This window comes from Apteryx mantelli, chromosome Z, assembly GCF_036417845.1.
Source record: "Apteryx mantelli isolate bAptMan1 chromosome Z, bAptMan1.hap1, whole genome shotgun sequence".
Classification (NCBI taxonomy): Eukaryota; Metazoa; Chordata; class Aves; order Apterygiformes; family Apterygidae; genus Apteryx; species Apteryx mantelli.
This window is the reverse complement of record NC_090020.1, coordinates 23,521,175-23,544,296: the sequence shown is the minus strand read 5'-3', so window position 1 is coordinate 23,544,296 and position 23,122 is coordinate 23,521,175. Positions and strand designations below refer to the sequence as shown.

The following is a 23,122-nucleotide window of genomic DNA, read 5'->3' as shown; positions in this document are numbered from 1 at the left end:
AAAAAAATAAGGTATAATACAATCCCTTTCTGATGGGTATGAGGAATCTGATGACAAACATTAAAAGGTAGTAGTGGGGGAGGCAATAAGGATATTTTTCAAAAGCAGAAATTACATTAAAAATTACCTCTAAAATGTATTGCATATAAATTAAAATGGTAATTCATCCCTGGATTCTTGTAAATGAACCCCCACAGTCTTATCTTTAATCCTATAATTTATGTTATCACTGGAACCCTTGCTAAAATTACAGCCATAAATGAACAGTTTAAGGTAAAGTATCTCTTATATTATATATTAAATATCTGAAGAGACCATATGAGAAAAAGCTATGTTTTGGGGCTAATGTACAAAATGAAATATAGTTTCCCTTTATCATGATTATCATCAATATTATGACTCATTTGGGCAATTAATTCTTTTTACACATATGAACTCAGTTTGAGGACAACATTGAGGTTTTGCCTAATCCCTGCAATTCAAGGTCCCAGCTTGAACCAGATCTACAGCTGTCATCTCTTAGTATTTTTCTGATTCCATTCTGCTTACTTCACTGAGATAAGAGCATAGAAGAAGGCTTATGTATTTCCCTTTGGTACAAATAATACCCCAAGGGTCACAGGATCACCTCTGAATCCCTGGACTAATAGAAAACTGTGCATGGGCAGACCTGTTCAGCCACCATGCGATCAGTCCTTTCCCAGTGCTTGTGAATTTTGTGAGACATGCAATGACTAGTCATGCAGTCTTCATTACTGAGAAAGAAACTGAAGCAGTTCTTGCCACATTAGGCATCAAAGGTAGCCTGGAGTGTGGTAAAACAAACAAGCACATAACAGAAGCTATGAGCACAGTCCATGATCACCTCATTAATTGCCAAAGCCACTTTAGGAGCAAGTTAGATGGTGTAGTGTATCAGCAAGGAAGTAGAAACATCATTCTACCTCCTCTAGCAGTAACCAAGTCCATTAGGTCCAGACATTTTAGGTTCACAAACATGGCTTCAAAAACAAAAAATTCTTCCTGTGGGACCAGAAGAATATGACCCTCTGACTTTGTGAGCCAGAGCTGCACTTTAGTCTGCAGCAACTGGGGATCTGAGACAGAGGAAAATGGCACTCTTCCTTCTGGGCAGGACAGTCCCAAGGAGGAATGCTGTAGATAACCATGAGAAAAAGGAACATAAGGCGTGGCTCTCAGTTACCATTTTGTGTCTCAAAAGTAGACTTAGCTGATAACATTTTCCTTTTTTATGGCTGCTGAAGATGCTTTTTGTTCTTTACTCATATTCTTTCATGCCTAAATAGAAGAAAAAAAATCTAATTCTTTCAAATTGTTTGGGTATCTACCTTGATACCATGATGAGAAAGGCTGTGCTCTACTGGTTTTCACTCCTGGCTATGTACACGCCTTTTGAGGTTTCTTCCTGTAGTTAAAGGGAGTAGCCATAGCCAGAACAACAGAGCATCAGCAGTAACTTTGAAGTCCAAGCTTAAACAAGGGGCTGTGGGAATGGGCAGAGAGTGGGAGTAGGATGCAAGCTCCAACAAATGGCTATTCCCTTTGTGCAATAAACTAGACGAAATCTCAGGATTACCTATTCCGTGTGGAATAGGTAAGAAACTTTGGTCAAGCGCAGGAAACCACTGTTTTGCAGGAGATACAAGTGTTGAGAGCTAACTGGTAAAGGAGGATACTCACTTTCTGGAGTTTAGGGGAGCTCAAAAAGTCTAGGACCAAATATGCTTCTTTCTGACATTGTTCCCTAAAGCACAAGATGTGGGAGCTGTAGGCCTGCTCTCTAGGCATTGACAGGCTGCACTAGATGCCAAAGAATAATATGCTGCATGGAGGAAAAGAAGAAACTGGTCTCCAAGGAGTAAAACTTAGCAAGGGCTAGCCTCCAGCTCCATTGTTCAACATCCTCAGTTATCAAGATATTTCTCCTGTAATAGTTACCTAAAAAATGGTCTTCCATTTGAGAATAAGGAGGAAAAAAATGAAGCCTGGCAAGAGCAAGATTATGTATGATGTCAAGAATCCATTAAATTCAGCACCTGTACAAAGTAATATAAGTAAACTATAAGTAGAATCTTCTTTGTAATTAAACCAAAATACTCTAAGTATAGTATACTATGGTATAGTCCATACAGTATACTATACTTAGAGTATTTTGGTTTATTTACAAAGATTTTCCTGGCTGTCTTCTACAGTTTTTCAGTGCACATAAAGACATAAAATTTCCATTATTTCAAACCTAAATCATCTTTCCTGAAAAATTAAGTCTATTTCTTCACACTTCCCTTAAAGGAGATGGAAGAACAAACTGACAACCAGCCTATTTTTTTTTTATAATCTTTTACATGTTAGAAGGTGGTTATTACCTTTCTTCAGTCATTACCATTGATCTGCTGTTTTGTAGGCTGCATGAAATACACTTTCAATCTCTTCTCATAACTAAGGTTTTCAAAACTTCTTACAATTCTTGTTGCTATCTTGCAATTTATCTAACAATATTTATATTTTGTGTGTGGTGCCCAAAACAATATACAGTACCTCACATCATGCCTTGCCAGTGCTAGGTAGCAAAATAAATGCCTTCTGTGAAATTCCCTGAAAGTAATATCTGACAAGCTGAGAGTGCTTCTACTATGAAGAACAGTAGATTTGACAAGCAGGTAGCCTTCACTTACAAAATACCATACAATATTCCTGAGAAAGAGACAACTATATCTGGCTAGCCTGTGGACCTTTACAAGATCTCTCTTAAGTCTTAATTCAAACTGAGCATTCTTCAGTCTTGCACAACTCAACTTTACTGGGTTACACAGAACTCCCTACATTTCATATCAGGGAACAAGCAAGGCTTTTCCAGCAACCACTGTTCTCAAAACTGAGACTGGAGAAACCATGAATTTTGAAAGAATTTTAGAAGAGACGTATTTTCTGAAGATTAATTAATTAATTTTAAAATATTTCTGAAACAATCACGTATCATCATAAGCATACTCCCAAAATATACAGGGGGAAATTAATATACTTTTAATGCAATGTAAGACTTCAATATTTTATAGAAAAAGTGTCAGGATGCCCCATTTTAGGTGAACATAAGAAACATTACCACCAATGAGAAAAATTGTCCTTGACTGAGAAGGGATAATGTTGAATGGTCAAGGACCTTCAATATATACGGAACCTGAGATCAACGAGCAAGTTCCTATATTGAGGGAGTTTCTCACCCAGCAAGAGAACTAAACCAGAGTCATAAAAATTCAAGTCTGCCATTAAATAAACACACATATACACACATACAAAATCTGCAGTTCTGGCTTTTTCCACAACTTTAGGAGTTTGCATTTTACCTATATGTCAACATTCTGAAGGGAGAGATAGCATATAGATATATATGCACCAAGTACGCAAATATATCTTCCCCACCACCACCCCTTCCCCTCTTGCTTGATTGCATTTTTTAGGTAGAAACACAGAAAAAAGATGTTCAAATGTAGAGAGTAAGTACATTTCAGTGGTAACTCAGATAAAAGATTCTGGCACTGTGAAATTCAAACTGTAGAAATTATCTTACAGAAATAAAATAAAATATATTGTTATGCTCGGGAAAAAAAACCCTCAAACCTGTAACTTCAGCAAAACCTCTGTTTCTTATTGCTTTAATTAGCAACTTTTTTAATCAAAGAATCTAGAGAACTTTCTAAAGATTGCAATGCCTTAAATTGGAAATCGAATAGACATCTTTTTCTCCTTGGTGGCTAACTTCCAGAATATTGCTGTTTTAACTACTTAAGAGATACAAAATGAAAATGATTAATTACAGCTTTTTTTGAACCTTCTTTAAATTTTGAAACAATTTCCTTTTTTTGCAAGAAGTTGAAACATCCACTTCACAGATAACGGTCTTTTCCTGAAACAGTACTTACCAAAAATGTTTGGAAAAGTCACATTTAACCCTTTACAAATAGGTAAATAACACATGCGAGTCTTTTTTTTTATTGTTCACCTTAATTTTGATTAAGTTATCTTTTATTTGATTGATGCTTTTCCTAGTAATAAAAAAGGATGGCCTTATTGAATCATAATTGACAAAGGAAAAAAAACATGAAAATATTAGTATTTTGGAAGTTTTCTGTGGAGATACAGCCAAATAGGTTTTGTGACCACTATGTTTACTAAGATCTTAATGACAAGCATGCCTTTCCACACACCTTTAAAGGTGAACTGAAGCAAGGAAATGAAATTCTTTAGGGAATATAAGCAGTCTCCTATTCGGATATGTGCAAGAACCATCAGTTTGTTACAAACAGAGGAGAAATTACTGACTTCATTGCTTAGGTCACTTTTACTGACTTAAAATATTGTTGTCCCAAGTGACCTAAAAAACTGCGTAAAACAACAGTATGACTATATCGTACAGGGTGTTCCAAGTGATAATCATAGTTTCTTTCAACATCTAATATAAAACATAGACATTGTTTAACAAATATCACTTGCCTGACCTAGAAGATAGGACGAAGGGATAAAAGAGTCACGTCCAATTCCACATGGATCCTTGTCTCGGATTCTGGTTTTTGCACAGTTTACCTTACGAACATGATCCGAGTGACATTTCACAAATTCCTGGATAAATGTTGCTACACTCTGCCAGCAGAGAGACAGGCTGTGTCATGCACAGATCAATAATAGCACTGTGTTTCATCAGCCTCAAAATCAAAAGTGCTTCATCTGGCAAAAGCCACGGCCCTTGAGGATCTGACATATATAAACTGAATACCCTACACAGGATGTCTACTGCAAAAGCTGCCAGTGTAAAGACAAGTCTGGTGTGAATGTATAGTGAATATATGTAAACATATATTTGTATATATAAAGAGGAGTTTTTAACTCTTTTTCCAAGAAGCAAGAACAAATATCACAAAGCAGCTGCTGAACAATGGAAATGAAACTATTTAAAATTTTACAATTCCTGACAGTGAAAAAAACCCTGCAGTCAAGACATTCCAATATTCAAAACCCATTAAGGAATTTATTATAAAATACAAATACATTTTAAATTGTATACAAACATATGTATTACACTGTACTACAACAGAAATAAACTATATTTAAAGCCTTATCATCAAAACCACTTTTATTAAAAAAATATACATCTGAAAATTTTTCTTTCTTCAAAGTAGATGGCTCAAGACCTTAAACCATCATATACTTTCTGTAGTTTCAGGCTTCTATTCAATATAGGCTTTCATAAGGAATCAACAGAAACTTACGTTTCTCACTGCTTACCTCATGATTATCTTAACCTTATTTCTTAGCTGCAGAGTTGAAGGGATGAATTTTGCAAGCTAAGTGGGGCAACTGCTGATTTTTTTATTGAAATTGTTGTCTATCAGAATGCCTTTTTCTCAGTTGCTGCATCACACAGTAAATTTAGCTTTATTTTCTTTTTTCCACTGAAGTTTTTACCCTTGGAAAAATAATTATTGAAAAATAAATATTCTTATTCTTTGGAATAAGAAGCCTTTAACTCTCGAGTCCTTTATCAAGAATCTGACTAAATACAGATTAATATCTCTATACCTCCATTTAAAATGAAAAGCTTTCTCCTTTAAATAAATATTTCACTACTACCTCACTACAAAAAGGTTTAATTTCCTTACCCTCAACCACACATTTGGACAAAGACATATGAAAGAAAAATCTGAAAATGCTCAATTAACATTTTCTTTCCTGAATTTTCCTTACCAAGCTATGTACTACCTAAATTGAGGAGCTTTAGTCTGCTCTCACCTCCACAATCTATGATTCCAAAGCTGTACCAGAGCAATGTAAACCTAAATTATGTGTACATTACACCACAAAGCTGTTTTTCCTTTTCTTTGCATTTCTACTGCGAAAGAGTAATTCTCTTATAATGTTCCTGCTGCATTCTGTGAAATACTCATTTCTTTTAGGTTACTCCCTTAGTTTCATCATCCATTTTCACTGTGCCATGTCTCTATATTTGTATGTCTCAACTTGTGGTGGCTTATTCCTCTGCCTCAGCCTTCTCCCCTTCATAATCTGATGTTTAAGATAATTATAACACTTCTCCTTCCCTTCAATTAGACCATTATAAAACACTGGTTTGACTTTTCTTAAATTTGTCATCCATGTTTACATCTTTTCTTCAGAGTTCCAATAAGCGCACTCCGGGTTTTCCCAGAAACGGAATACCATTGCCCAGCTGGGCTCTGTGGAGCAGTATATGTATTTTGCCCATCCATTCTTCAGATAAACAAACAAGGTGTTATTGAAGTTCATAAGATACCTTCCTGTCATTTGTACTTCTCATGAATTCAGCTCAACATCACTAAACATCTCCTCTGTCTCTGTCTCTCCATTTCTTCCATACTTCCTACAACACAGACTTCTTTTTATTCCCTTCAAAAAGACTGTGGCCACTGCTAACCACAGCAGTTAATTTCCCTGTAATTTTTCCTTTCTACAATAACTGTCCAGTACCACTGCTGTCATCTGAGATTTGATTCCCAGTCTCATCCGAAAACATGTTCTCCACCTTGTAATATTTCTCAGTTGTCATTCAGAATATTTTGTACATTATTTTATGTTATAAAGCTTCTTGTATGCACTACAATTCATCTGATTTTATGTAGAAGTAGTGGTTTTGTAGAAAGGGGACACAATGGTAGAATTAGAAGATATGAAATGGCACAAAACATTCCATTGTATGTATCTGACAAAAAGTGCGTCTTTCTCAGTTTTCTATGTCAGTTTTCAATATGAGTTGTTGTTTCAATGGCCAGTTACTGTTACTTAAAACCACGGACCTCATATCCAGTATGATTCTATCTTGTTTTAATTTTCAGATCTTGAATGTCTTGAATATCTTTTTCAGTCTTACATTGCCAGATTAAAAGAGTCTAAAAGCAAGTTTCTTTTTTCTTAGGTATTTAAACTCCAGTTACTTCTTAATCTCCTCTTTGACAACCCCAAACTGTTCTCTATAATGGCATATTTTCAAATCCTTCTCATGACTCTTCTTCAAATGCACTTTACTTTCATCAATATCTTTCCTGAGTTATGGTTATTAGAGCTGGACAGAGAGTATTCTCAGAGCAGTCAAATCAGTGCCAAAACCAAAGAAAATATACTCTCTCTATTCCTATTGAACAATCTCTAGTTTATACATTCAAGGTCTGCACTGGTGTTTTTCACTGTAGCACTGGGAATTCATGTTCTACTCATTACCTAGTAGGACTCTCATTTTTCTTCAGAGGCCCTGCTTCCCAGGAGACATCCTTTCAGCTATTTTTGTATGAACATGAACTTGAGCAAGGTATTGGTTTTCATTATGATGTAATGATTTCCTCATTAAAAACACTGTGAGGTTGTGGTGGTCTATACTTTTCAATCAACCTCTGGTGGATGATTGAAAGTTTAGAATAGCTTTCAATGACTGGAAATATCCTCTTGCACTGGCTTGATTTTTTTACATTGCCACTAATTAAAAAAAAAATCATTGAAAGATTTTACATCTAAAACAAACAGCAAAAAGATTGTCATACATTTTCATTATATATCCAAATGAAATAGATGCACACGGTGTAAACCATTATCTTGGGGAAAAATAACATCATCATTCATGTGAGGGATCAACTAAAAAATTAATTTCATGGTATGTGAGATTATGAACCAGTGAAAATCATTAAGTGCTATTTATATGCACCAACTTAAGCAATGAATTGACACATTTAGTCTACACTGTGTAGACTGTGTTATCAGTGCTTAACTCCAGTCTGTATACTGGACTGGCTTATTCAAAATAAAGGCTTATATTCAATAAAACCAATCATGGTGGTGATCACTTTTGGAAATTAATCTCCTGTGTGCATTTTAATAGAAGTAATTGTGATGGCACAAAGACATACAACAAAAATGAGTGGATGGGCTTATAAGACTTCCAGCTACTTTCAGGTTTTAGAACAATTTTATCAATCCCATAATCCTGTTCCTTCAACTTTTATTGGGAAACTCACGTCCTCAAATCAGGAACAAAACTATATCTTACCTATTCTCCTGTAACATACATTTATCTCTTAAACCATACCAAGCACCCTGCTCCTGCAATCATATGTTTCCTATCTCCCCTTAAGAGTGAAAAATTGTATTCAGGAAGATAAAATTATTTAACAGATTAGGACAGGAGCAAAGGAACAGGAAGCAAGGTAAAACAATGCATTAGGAGAGTATAGGAGAATCAACTTCTCTCTGTTGAAAATATGAAGAAATGCAAAAATATTTCCCCAATTTACTGGGACTCTTGAAAACTTCTCATAAGAATATAATCAGGAAAACCTTTACATAGGCTTGGGAAAGAGAGAGAAGACTGCTAGGTAAAAATCCATCATGAAACGGACAATTACAAACAGATGGAGAGGATTCAAAATTTCAAGGTACAATATAGGGCTGACAGAAACACAAGGCATCTGTTTCCTGCCTTTTTGCAGCACCCATACAGAACAGCACGAACAGGTGTTATCATACAGCATATGAGAATACTAAATTATACGATATTAAAAAAGGTATGCAACTACTTCATCTACTGTAAATCCTTTCCTGTAACTTCAAAACAATCTCACTATGGAGGGGCCTAGCTTCTAGACTAAAACCAGCAATATTTCATTTTACCACCATGAAAGTACTTAAAATCCTAGAGGTCTTGATATTGCATTCAATTCAGATGGAAATAAGCATACGCTTAAAGTGGTTAGGTAAATCAGTTTCATAATTAATACTGGTAGTTATTAATAATGAATAATTCATGGAGGACTCCAGTGAGCAAACAGAGTACTGATACACTTGCAACCTAAAATGGTTTATATATAACAATCCACGAGAAAAACAGACTGCCTCTTGTCTACATATAAATACTTTCCCCACATTTAATGTCAGTTTTTTGGTGAGATTTGATGGTAAATAAATATTATCTCACAAAATCATAAAACATTCACTATTGTGACCCTAAACATTAATTGATAAACATTGGCTGTGCAATTCAAATGGCAGCCAGGGAACACCATGATGAGATCTTGATCTTTTAAGAAAGTCTCATGGAAGAATCCTTTCAGAGACAGGGATCCATGGGATTTTATATGACAGAACAGGTTTTAGAACCTGATCTAGCTCTACACTTCGTTTTAAATAAGTGAGCAAATCTCACTGAATTCAATGAGACCATTACTGTACTTGAATATCTATTCCCCTTTCTGGTCAAAACCCAAGAGAATATATTTTTTTTCCTCTTCCAGCATCTCAGACAGAAGTTAGATTTGACTTTTTAGTCCAAATAGAAAACTAATATTTACATCTTTTTACATTAAAAAATCCAAGATTAAGAATTTGTATTCTTTTCATCATTTTTCTAAAGTTAACAGCATAGGCAATTGTCTTTGCCTTAACTGAATCTAAACTAAAAATACTTCTAAGAAGGCACAAAGAGCTTACAAAATTGCAAAGTATTAAAATTGACAATTTTTAGAGTGATGCTAAGAGTCTTCTTAGACTTAACATGTTAACTTTAAAGCTTCCTAGAGAAAGGATGGAAATATTTGGCAGGTGTTAAGAACAGAGCTAAGAAGTGTACTAAGAAGTACATTGTAAAGCAAAGAGGAGGTACATGTAATTGGGGTTAAACAGTGAAATCTTTCCATCAAATATCACTCACAAGAAGAATTTAGCAACAAAGAGGGGACAAAAGGAAATCCTATTATAGGCACAGTTACTTGAGCTTTGTCTAGGTCCCAAATGGTATCCAACTGAGGAAAATGTGGAAAAAGAAATGCAAATGACTTCTAGTTTTTTGTCTAATAATAAGATAAGATTCACTGAACAAGGAAAGTTGATTAGTCAAATCATGGGGAAGGTGAAGAAAAATAAGCTACATATCACATGAAATCCATAGACTAAAATTATAGATCAGATCTTTCAGTGTTTACTGTAATGCACATAAAAGTATATTCTATTGCTGTACTATCAGATACACTTACATATATACATACTATCACTATTTATAACCTTACAAGAACACACCAATCCTTGTGATAAACAGTGGGGTTTTTTTTTCATTTAATGTACAGGTATACTTTCTAGGATTTCTACATGCTGTGATAACATAAATAATACATCATATTAGTTGGAAATATACTCTATGATCTCCATGCAGTACCAACAATTTTTTCTTCACAATATATTTATCTAGAATTTATCCAGTCTCCAACTTAGTTCATTCTGACATGAATATAATAGAGCTCTCATAGTTCTAGTTCTTGCCAACTGTTCTCTTTAATTTATGAATGAGATTCATTTCCTACATGCAATGTACTTCAGCTATTGTTCATCAATAATTCAACATGTCTATTGTAATTTTTCTTTAGAGATCAATAGAAATGTAAAAGGTATTTTGCTTTATTTTTATTTTGTAATGAAAGCATGGTTTCATGATAAATACATTTCACAGTGTACTTCTATTATAGGAACTGACTTAAGAATGTGGTAAGTTTTCAGTGCAGTAGACTATAAGAATAGCTATGATTTTTTTTTTGAGTACACACATTTTAAAAGGACAGTTACTTTCATGTTTGCCATTTAGCAATTCTTCATTTTATGTTCAAAATCAACTTCTCTAACAGAGTAAAAAATTGAAATTTGAGAAATGTTTTATGTCAGCAGTAATGCTGAATCAGTAGTTTATCAGAGGAAAAATTGCATAGAGATTTCCACATTTAATAATAGAAAGTTTGAACAAAAGTATTTAACTTGCTTATCACGATTCACTCTAGGCAGAATTTTGGACTGGGAATTGAAAGAGGTGAATTCTAGTCTCACAGAATCACAGAATATTGTCTATCCTCATTTCCATCCTTCGTAAGTCTGAGATCCTTGTCTGATTTTCAATTTATTAGGCTCAGCAAAACTCCGATAAAACCAAATCTCACTAATTTACGATGCATCATAATCTTTCCTTCTCAATATTGTCAATTCAACGCCCTCAAAAATTACACATAGGCTCCAGATTTTGAACTTAAATACCATAAAATTGAAGTTTGAAATACATTACAGATAATTTTTTTCCAACCTATTGCTAATGCTGTTGTTTAAGTCTGGAACATAGTGGCTAGTTCAGGAAGGATGGCCTTCTCTCAAGAATACATCAAGCGAGGGTGTGGTTTGAACTTTCAATTATCTACCGTGCTTGCAAAGAGGTCCATCTAGACATGCATTCAATATGAGAAGAAAAACATGGCATTTACATTCAAACCAGTTTTGAGAAGACTTCAGTCTCATACTGGTACACAGTTTAGTTCAATTATTAGTCAAACCTCTGCCATCTTAGACTGTACTTGTAAACTCAGGAAAGGTCAGGCAGTATTTCATCATCAGTATGTTATCACAGTTTTATCCCTTTTGGTTTACATTTTCAATTCTGCTCTATTTTTAATTAAAGTAGAATAGAATTTTTTTTTTATTTTAAAATATTTTTCAAAAAATCTTTATTTTAACTGTTGTGCCCAAACATTACAGTTCCTGCAAATTAAAAAAGATTACTGTTATTCTAAGCAGTTAGGAAAGGATAATCTGTATATTTAAAAAGGTGGGGGAGGGGTGGGGAAGGGGAAAAAGGCATTTCTCCTTCTGTTTATGGAAGCAGTTTGATAGAATTCCGTGATTTCCACTGTGTGCCAAAGGTGGATGGTTGCAAAAATGATTTTGCATTGAGATTTGACTTAGGTGTTAAATAGGATATATTTAGCTTTTTTATTATTTATTTTGATTTTTATGATGGATATAACTAAGACATTCCAGACTTAAGTTTGCTCTATAAGAATGAAAAGGGGAATTGTCGAGAAGGACAGAAACACAAATAATTTTTACTGATTTCTTTCTGCATGTATTATAATGGGAGGTCATTACAGCAACACTATTTTACTACTATTTTTACATATAGAAATCAGAATTCCTGTATATACCCCTAAATAGTAGTACTTTCTTACGTAATAAATTTACTATTTATACTTAATTTTAGGTCTTCAGAATTTTAATTCTTCTAAAATATTTTATTAAATTTTATCATCCTCATATTCTGTATGTATGATTATTTCCATCTGATAGCCATCATGAAAAACATCTTTTTATGTTACTGTGGAAAAAAAAAAACTACATAATTTAGAAAAGATGACACTGAAGGCTTAGGTTTCCTTGTGAACTTAATAAAGAAAAGCTGAAATGTTTCAGAGCGTTCATAGATTTCTGTGCAGTAAGATACAAAAAGATATAACCAGGATATATGTAAAAGCGATTTGGGACAAAACAACATCTAACTGGACAATGATTCCAAAAAAAAAAAAAAAAAAATTAAGAAAGCGCTTACACATTTCCTTAAGACAAAACTGAACAAGAAGTTCCAAAAGCATTTTTTACCTACTGCAGCAGAATTAAAACCAATTTGTAGTTTATAGTTTCAAGAATATTCCTCAAATATCCTTTAAGACAAACACAAACATGAAAAAATGTCATGCAAACAGCAATACATCTTTAAAATAATTTAATGGAAAGGTATAAATATTTAAAAATCTCTTTATGAAAACCAGAGTCAAAGTGAGATCTTGGTGTAAATGACACTGTTAGAGTCAATAATTTACAATGCATATGAATTCATCATCAGTCTCTTTGCTTCCCTGAAATCAAATATTGCTAAATTGATTGTGATATTCATATCTGGGTACCATAAGAGCAGCAAAGCTCTGGGGCTGAATTTGCAGATGCAGCCCTGAATTCTAAGCTGTTTTCTGATAGATTGGGCAGTTTAAAATAGCCAAAAGAATACGTGGAGAAAGTTAAAAACACAGACAAACTCTTTAAAGAATAAGAGGCCTTCTGTAGCCATTTTCTGTTTTCCTTTTTATGCTTACCCCTTCCTATGCTTGAGATAATCCACCAAATCAACATACCTTTGAGAGCAAACTTTATTTAAAAGGCACAGCAAGAGCCCAGGAAAAAAAGTTCCTCTAAAAAGCAAAGAAAACAGAAAACTGAATGGTTAAAGTAAAGTTTGGAGACATTTCTAAAATTCTATAAATGCTATCACAGAAAATCCCTAGGCTGAGCAACAGCTACACTGTGCAGCAGCTTAAAAAAAAAGATCCACTCCCCAACGCAACAAAAAACTAGTTACAAATTTGCACAAAAATTTGCAAATTTGCATCTGAAAAACTTTATTTAAACCTTCACATTATCCTCTCTGAAGGATCTGTTTGTAGTTGACTGGTTGGTTTATTCCCATTCTCTGAGATCCAGGTTTCCTGCTGAGGCAGACTTTACATAGGCACTTCACAAACAGTACGCTGCAGATTCCTAATGAGATCTGTTAAGAAATGCAGCTCTTCCTGTGGCATCGCATTAGAAACACTGAAGAACTGATGCAAAAGATCCTATGGTACTTTTGAGCAGCGGACTTATAAGTGAACATGGCATTAAAAAGATAAACACTACTGTCTTAAACTGCAATATCATTTTCTTTTTTTATTCAATATATTTCTTCTGTATTCAGTATACTTTATCTGAACTTTTGCAACAAGAACAGTACCTACTGCACAAAACTAATTATCATTACTCGGCCAAACGCAATAAATACACTCCTACGAGCAGCCACCCAGTGATAGAAATTAGTAAAGGGGGGAATAAATCTTAGAAAAAAGTTTTCCTGAATTTTTTCAATAAATTGCTGTCTGACATTTTTCTAAGAAACTACGGAAATACTAAATCCCTTCGCTTCTACATTAAGTATCAACTCCAGCTGTGATTTCTACACACTGATTGCAAAATGTAACTACTGTACTTCTGAACAGACGGTCTTGACTCAGTGTTGATGTGAATCCTTGGAGAATGTAAGCTTTGATTCTCACATGTGCAGTCACTTTACAGTCATTTTGCAAAAATATGCACAGAATTGCTTTTGCAGGAACAAAATAAAGCAAGAAATCTACATTTCTACAATGAGTTTATAAAGACCACAGAAAAAGAACTTAAAATCCAGCATTCCTAATTCCTACATTGGGCAGACAAATATATACATACAGATACATATATATGACAGACATATACATATATGCATATACATATAGCTGAATCTTCAATAAAAACACATGAAAATATATAGGTATATATAATTTGAAAAATCAACAGATGCCAGCCAATCCTTAGTTTGCATGAACTGTAAAGTCTGGTTCAAAATGAACATCTGGAAGATTTAAATCTCAAATACAGAGTCGATCTTCTAGCATTAGATTCCTTGGGGATTATAATGAAGGACTGACTGTGCAAATATCTGCCCTTCTCTGCTGAAGGATTTATTTCTTTATCTAAATTCAGGCAATACAACTGTGTTGTCCAAGCCCATGATGTTACTGTTTCACAGTTGCTAGAAAACCACACGTAACTTAGCCCAGCACTGTGAATTTGTTCTTAATATAAGACTACTCAGGACCATTATGATTACATATGTAAGTTTATATTTTGGTGTTCATGAAGTTGACACTGTTAAAGAGCTTCATTCTCCCTGAATCTAGATATTGTCTCAATCTTCTACTTTTCCATGTTTTTTTCCCTTGTTTTTTCCCCTATCCATGCAAGAAAATTCCAGAATCTAAAGTAACAGAAGCATTGAGAGGAAACAATGAGAACATAGTGATACTCTTGCTAGTGAAAAAAATGTTTTTTAAAATGTCGTTTCCCTTGCAATATCTTAAAACTTCCCTTCTAGTTAATATTTCTTATAACACTAAAAAAAAAAAAGTGCGCTTTACAGTGATTTGATCTTTCTGAGCCATGGTTCTCCCTCTAAAATGTGCATGTACCCTGCAGTGACTGTGGAGGTTCTTTCCCTCCTTAATTTTCACTTGGCAAGTAGCCCAAGCCTCTGCTTAAAATTTCCCACTTGGTAGCACTAGTATGGCACCTGAAGAGTAATTAGTTGTAAGAAAGGGAATTTGAATTGGTTGCTGAGAAGGAAAAAAATGTGCATGCCTAATACAGATTTTTCCTTGAGTACCTGCAACACCATTTATTTATTTTTGCTTAGAATGCACCACCCTTTAAATAGACCAGTGACTAAACAATCTTTTTTTTTCTTTTTACTTTTCAGAAAAAAATGAGTGAAAGAAAACTGGTTTAGTTTTGAGACCATAGTATTTTACTTTTGAGTCAGTCTTTTATATTATAGCAGCAACTATCTTGATATAAATATTGCCTTTTTTGTCTTTTTTTTCTTAAACACTGTTTTGTGATAATCGGCCTTTTCATTTTAGTTTTCACATTGCTTTCCTACAAACACCTAAGGTTTAGCCTTCTAGGAAAGCAAGTCATGAAGAAGTCTGAGAAAGCAGAATATTTTACTTAAATTACATATATAACTGTCTGTGAAGTTTATACTGTGTATGAAACTTTACATTATGATACTGTTCATGAAATAGGGAGATCTCCTTTGGTTCCAATGACCTTGCAAACTCCTTTTGAACAATTCATTAAGTTTATAATATAGTTACACAAAATGAGTAACAGAAATGAGGTTTTCCCTTCTCTAGAAATCAGCAGTTCCCCAGCCCTAAGAAAGTGAGAAGTGCTGCTCCTGATACTGCTTCTGCCTTCTGTGCAATGAAGGAAATGCAGAGAACTTTGAGGAGGAGGGGATTTGATTTCTTTTTTAATGTCTGCCTCCTTCCAGCAAGTCCATCTGTTGTAGCACTATAATTCTGGAAGCAGGATGTGTGTGTGACCAACAGGAGACACTTACTGCAAAAGTGTTTGTTGATTCAGCTCTATAAAGGGCAGGCCAGTCACTACAGTATGAATAGAAAAGAATTCCAGCTGAGGAGCTGCATATAGATTAACACACACAGAGACAAAAAATAATATATATATATATGTATATTATATATATATTTTATATATATATATATATATATATCTCAACATGAAGGGGGAAAACAGAAAGAAACAGTACAGGAAAGGAATAAATAGGGACAAAGACTAAGGTAAAGAAGGAAGCTAGCATTTTTGGAGTAGTTAACCTAATACTTTGGTGGTCTCTAGTTTCACAGATTTTTTTTCTAGCTTTCCACCTGGACAGAGAAAGCTGGGATTAAATAGATATGGTTTGAGAGACCTTTGGAAGAAAACTCCAGTTGCCTTGAGCATTCCACTCTTGGAGGCAGTTGGTTTCTCCAAAAGTGGCTGCTGTTCACAAAGAATGGATGCTAGGTCATGTGGATTGAGCAGATTCCCAGGAAAGCTATCAGAGATTCAACCAACCACAGTCTGAAGGTAAAACTTTCCTCCTTCATTTGAATGCGATTAAAATTTCAGTGTGAAAATCACTTTTTTTCAGAGGATTAATGAATTGGGATGATACAATAGTAAATCAAGCCTCCCTTAATTATCATTTATAGATAATAACTGGTTCAGAATCTCATATAGAACATGCTTATATATAGCATTTCATAATTTTGATCATAACACGGTAAGAGACAAAACAAAAAAAAACCCTCAACCTTATCATAATTCCATAGAATTACAGCAGAAATTAACCTGAACATCATAAGACACCGTAATGAAAAGTACCTTACCTGTATGGTCTGTTTACAAGTTTGAAGTCTTTGGTCAGCCAAATGTAGCTGAGCTGTTAGTTTTTCATTGGCTTCTTTAAATTCTTTCGAAGAAGATACTGCTGTCTTTTTTTCATTCTGTAGAACAGCTATCTGCTGCTGCAATGACTTAATTCTTTCCCGCAATAGAGTAGCAGAGTAGCCTGGTTTCTGGACTATATTTCTCCTTTTTTCTCTGTTCACTAAGCATAAAATGGCATGTTTTTAAACTAACAGATCATCATGAATAGGATTACTTTTAAATTTTATTTTGGCCCTTCAGAACACTGTTCTAGCCTCTGAAATATTTTTGTAGAATATCATATTAATACTTCTCAGTAAGCAAACTAGTAAATTAAATCAATTCATCTATAAATGCTTGGTGTTGTTCTTTTTCTAAGTACCAGCACTGCAAACTCAACACAGATTTGTAATGTGGCCCAAGTTTCCAGCTGGTTACCAGAAATAAAGATTTCAGTGTCTTGTGAACAGATTTTTTTAAGGTCTAAGCCAAAACCTAGATTATTTTGTCCAGTGGCTGTGTTTGCAACAAAGGGCAAACAAGAACAAAAAGGACGGAAAAGCCTAATTTTAGTCAGCAAATTCAACAGACCGGACTTAATAAAAACAGAATATACCTTAACAGAGTGAAAAGATGTTGTCTGACAGTCACTTTTTGTATAACAATTTCACTTTAAAATAAAAAGCTAGATATTTGAAAATTTGTCCATGCAAATTTTAAAATTTTGACAGGCAAATCCTGCAACAACAAATAACTGGGTTTGTGCAGAATCATGGCACATGTGCTGGAAAATCAGGCAGGAATGATTTGTCAATCTTTATGGACTTGCCCAAAATACGTAATATTCCTACCTTTATTTAGAACTGATGGATGAGCTGTTATGAGACAGTAGATCTTCTTCCTTTTGGAATGCAACTTTTCTAGGTCCTTATTTTGTGAATGGCCCTAAATAAAAAATGAAAGCATGAAGCTTAGCTTTTCTATGACACACCAAACACAAAACTCTGAAGTTTCCCACTTTGACCTGAAGCGTCAAAAATTACTCCCAGAAATGCACAAAATTCTATTGAACTATAATTTGAAAAGCAGTTCTACAACACCAGACTGTGAAGAGTACAAATTTCTGCCTTTCCCATCAAATGTATGAGAAACAAACAGCCACAGGTGCATCATAACCCTGGGAAACAACACTTCCCAAAGGACTGCAACTGAGAAATAGTCAGTCATTAATGTCTGCATCTCTTTTTAAATAGAGGATGAATTTATTATTAGGAAAAAGATTATGTGTACTCCTTGAAGGGCTACAATACCCTATTTTTCAAGTTATTTCAGTAAAAAACAGAATAGTGATTATTTCCTAAAGAGGAAGATCAGTTTACACACTAAGTCTTACCTGGAAGAATAATGAATATACATATGAACATACAAATATAATTTCTGTGTTTATACCGAGTTTAACAAAAATCAGCTGCATGCATTTTAAACTATCTGTCTCCTTTTGAAAAATCTGCTGTTCCCAGAATCTATCAAATGTTCCGTTGACAGAAACAGAGGCTTAAGAACAATGCTGCTTGTAATCTGTAAAACGAAAATGGCTCCAAAAATGAAAGTAGTAGTTCCCTGGCTCTTAAATCCTAGTGTATTTTGAAATGTTTCTGTTCTGGAATTCTCCACAGTTCAACTATTTTTTAAAGTCTTCAGTTTCTAATTTCTATGTTGATAACATATTACATATTTCTGGAAATATAACTAAAATAGTTACCATCAATTTTAATGGTGATCGGTTATCTATTAACTGCACTTTTGGGACAAGGTATTGACATTCTAAGATAGCTTAGCCAAGAATTATCGGTTTGTAAAATCACCACACAATCTGAAGAACAGGGAAAGTGGAAATGCTAGAAGAAAATGAAACGTAACTGCGAGTTCTTCAGACTAAAATCAAAGCAAAGGAAAAATAAATGAAGTCAAGCTCCTGCAGGTCTGTCTCCTTAGAGAAGGGCTCTTAATCAGTTATGTTTTTTGCTCCATCATTAACACAAACACAGAAACCAGTACTAGTTCCCTACCAGTACGGTCAGAGGACCCTACAAAAACTGAAGGTGTATATCTGGATGACCAATGCTGGTTATCCGTGCCATTTTTGTTGAGATGGTGATAATATATTACAGAAAATGGCATTCTCTGATGATGATGAGTAAACCATCCATGACTGTAATTAACAGAAGATCTCCATTCTAGGTAACAGCTCTAAAGAAAATATAAGTGTTAAGAGAAACAGTGCCAATAACTCTGCTGATACTACATATTGGTATTAACTTCATATGGTGCAAAACTAAGGAAGTCCTTGTGCCCATGAATGATCTCATCTCCAACCCTAGATGTTGCTCAGGACTTAGTAGGTTGCACTTTAAGGGCTTCTCTGGCCTATCTTTATATAAGAATACCATTCCTCAATTGGAGTGTCCCCCTCGGGAGGAACTGGAGATTTTTGGTAATAGTGGTACTATTCACAGCATTAGTGAAGCCAGCTTCAACACAGGGAATGCCAAGAACAGTCAATGCTAAATCTTTTTGCATTGCCATCTTCCACACTCCTGCCACAAGCCTTGTTTTCAAGTGCTTTTTCTGCAACAGGGGACTTCCACTGAAGCATATTTAGCTGCTTAAGGCAGCTTGTGATGCTTCTTTTGGATACTGCAAATCCTCCAGTCTGTTACATAATATAAATGTATCAGCATATACCTGTATCTGTCTTTTCCAATAAGAACAGACCAAATCCCCACACAGTGTAATGCAAGCAAACTGAAGAGGGCCTGGCCATGTAGGTACTAGCAGGCAAGAGAGACTAGAGTCTCCAAGATGCTCTGCCATTTATATCCTCATTGAGGAGTGGAAGGAGACAATATGAGTAGCACACGATATTAGTCTCACATATACTATTGCACCTGCTCCTACAGTCTATTCTACACCCACAAATGGTTGCAGATCTTTCCTTTTTTCAGCTATTCAGAAGAACAGACCTTTAGATAGGAAACACAAAAAATATTTTATAAGACCAGAGAGGTTTTATTTACTTTTAAATTTTGGAGAATGACTAAGAAAATATAATCTGTTTTCAAGCTTTTTATTATATCACAGTATATAATTTACTGCTGTTTGAAAACTAGTTGCAAATTCTATTAGACAATGTTTCAGTATTCTGTTTTTCAAATTGAGAAATATCAATATCTTCTTACATTCTAAATTCCATGTTTTAAACTAATTTATTTGGGCAAACAGCAGGGGAGGTGTATTAGACACTCTTCACAACTCCAAAAATGCGTCATCTGTTATAGATTGTATGGAGCCTTTCAAGATCTGGGAAACAATCAGCTGGCCCTGTTCTGTGAGAGAACAGCATATAGATACTAAGAGTGGGTCAAGGGGTTCAATTCCTAGACAATGAATGTAAATGGTGTTACTGCCCTAAAGAAGCTGACAGCACACTTTTCTCTAGACAAAATCTCTTGGACAGAACTGGAGCCAAAAGCACCTTTCCAAGGTGGGGACAATTCTCTGCTCACACCAAATGAACTGAAAAGTGTTGATGCTTGATTCATGAGTGCAGGATTTTGCTGGAGGGGAGGAGGGGATGTTGCTGTTCTTTTGTTATGAGCTAGGTCACCCTGTTCTTTTTGTCTTATCTGATTGAGAGAGAGTTTAATGTGGTGGCTATGGCATTCTTTGTTTGGATTGGGAGACAGCAGGACTAGTTTACAGCAGCTTTATTTTTTTAATTAACTTTTGCACTCCTCGTACTCCCTCCAAATACTTTTGCAACCAAACTGTTCAGGAAATTTTTAAATGATAATGAAACTCTATATCTGAAAAGTATCTGAAAGCACAAGATTTTATTTTCAGATGACAATGAGAGTCAAATTCAGTGAGAGGGTAATAGCAGTCAACATATTAACTATTAAACTTCAATCCTCTGCACAACAGAACAAAACAAGTTACAATATACCTTTTTATTACACCGCTGGCTTTTGCCTTTTAAACAAGCCAGGTTACAAGACATTTGATTTTCTTGCACTTGCTTTTTTTCCTGTTGTTTACTTCTGTCTGCCAGTGGATCAATGTTTTCCATTGTTTCCATAATCACTGTTCCCAAACATTCAGAAGTTGGTATTTCAGAGTCACTAAAACAGCACATTTGGGAAAACAAAACAAAACAAAGCTAAAAGTCAGTGATCACAGTTAAAAGTTTCAAACAGTCAGTAAGTGAGCAGGCAGAAAATACCACAAGCAGCAGAATAAAGGGAACTATTTTAAGAGAAAACTAATATAAAACCCGAGAAGTATTCATTTGGCTCATTCAATAGGTATTTACAAATACGATAAAAGGGGAAATCTCAAACTGTCTTATCAAATTTGAACGGAGTTACAGTATGCACTGCCTGCAGTTCTGAGATGTTACCTACCTTCAAAGGACAAAGCTTTTGTTACAGTCTACAAGAAGTGACATATTTGAAAAGCTTCTTGATACTACTTCTATAGTCTGCGAATAGCTCGCAAATATATACCAAGTTTCCTTGTTACTTCACTTTGACCTGTGCTAATAAATAAACAAATGCACAGTATTTCATTGAATAACATTTTGTTTTAATTGAACTTTATTTGTGGTGTTGACTGGGACAACCTTGCAAATTACACCTCAGTGAAATCTCTATCTAGCCACTCTTTGGAGATCTCCTAGCTTCTGAAAGCTTGGCATTCCTTCTATTGAAATTGCCTGACATCTGAAGGAACTTGTCCTAAAATGTACGTTCTACTTTAACGTCTTCCTTAAACTGGCTATCTGATGATGAACAAGCAATGTGCTCTTAACTTCCAGGACTTCTCTGCCTTGCTCACAGATTTTTTTTTTTCCTGATATTCAGTGCAGTCTCTGAAAACAGGCCTTGGACCTGTGATAGGTGATAATTTGTTACATCAACTCGTGAAGTGATTTTACCATGAAACTAGGCACTAAGTACGGGCTATCAACTCGTGAAGTGATTTTACCATGAAACTAGGTGCTAAGTACCGGCTATCACCACAATGACTGTACTGAGCCAGCAGAGCTATATTGCATTGTGAAATGTATGCGCGCGACCTGAAGGGCACCACACACAACGCAGAGGAAGACCCCAGCCTTCATCCCGACCCCCCCCAGCAACAGCCGGCGCAACCACAGAAGTTACAGGCATATAAGGGGACTGTGAGCGGGGGATTGCGCGCGCCGTTGGTGGAGCAGGAGACTCCCCGGCCGCCCAGCGCTGTTTTGCTTACTTGTGACTTGCTCAATTATTCTATTAAATTGGAATTTATGCAACCTGGCCCGAGTGGTTGTCAATTTGTCGCGTTTACCTATAACAGACCCATGTTCCATACCAGCAATGATTACTCACCATCATTTTTGCAGCCAGAGCAAAGAAGGTGAGAATCTCTTTGAGGAATCCCTTGACAGAAGATACTTTTGATTCATTACTTTTTAAACCAAAACACTTAAAAAGGCACGACTGAGTTCAGTAACGTTGCACCATCATAAAAATCAACAGGTTAGCCGTGAAGGCGCCTTAACCAAAGAAATGGCCTCAAACTGCAGAGGAGAGCTAAACAGGAACATGTTTATGCTTTCCAAAACCTGTCCTGGTACATTGGTACGTCTTATTGATTCAGGAAGAACAGAAAGCAATGTAATGTTTTCAAGGTCCTACAGTAGCACAGAGAGATTTCTAATCATGTGCATGTTTCTCTCATCTGAATGCTTTCAAGGAATTTTCTTTTATCTAGAAAATGAGAGGCTTGAACCTAGGAACTCAGAGCCAGCTACTAGTGATAAAGAATCGTATTTATGAATAAGGAGAAGAGGAAACTAAATGAACTAATTTTCCTAACTGCTGAGAATGACTCCTTGAAATACCGCCTTCAAAAATGTTTCACTCTCATTATAAGAATTTCCTAACCTGAAAATGGCACAATTATCACAAGTAATGTCTATGGCTAGCCACAACAGTTGAAGCCATACAGATACTTTTCACTTCATTTTGAACTCGACTCGAAATGACAGCTTATTTGTTTAAATTTATTCTTAAAAAGCGAAACACAGCAAATTAAACAAAAAGCTAAGTGAAACAGAAAAATACCTATCTGTAAAATTAGATCTGCCATATTAAATAAAACAGAAAAGTGAACAAAATTGATATTACTGATAGCAACCAATAAATTACTTGGTACTTAAAAACTGTTTTCTCTCTCAAGGTATTTTGCACAGGAGCTCCATATTCTTAGCCCCCCATTTTGCATGGGGAGAAGTAGTGAAACTAAGTGATTTGCACCATATGACAGAAAAATTCAGTGTGAA

At 35.0% G+C, this 23,122-nt stretch overlaps 1 protein-coding gene across 1 annotated transcript in view; it reads right to left on the bottom strand.

The window, feature by feature from the left end:
- CNTLN (centlein) overlaps nucleotides 1–23,122 on the bottom strand; it is a 201,251-nt gene that overhangs the window by 40,543 nt on the left and 137,586 nt on the right. Inside the window, exons 16-18 of the mRNA XM_067316035.1 lie at nucleotides 20,741–20,915; nucleotides 17,586–17,679; nucleotides 16,695–16,915 (exon numbers count right to left, since the gene is read on the bottom strand). Of these exons, the coding sequence (XP_067172136.1) occupies nucleotides 16,695–16,915; nucleotides 17,586–17,679; nucleotides 20,741–20,915 (490 nt within the window). The remainder of the gene's footprint in view (nucleotides 1–16,694; nucleotides 16,916–17,585; nucleotides 17,680–20,740; nucleotides 20,916–23,122) is intronic.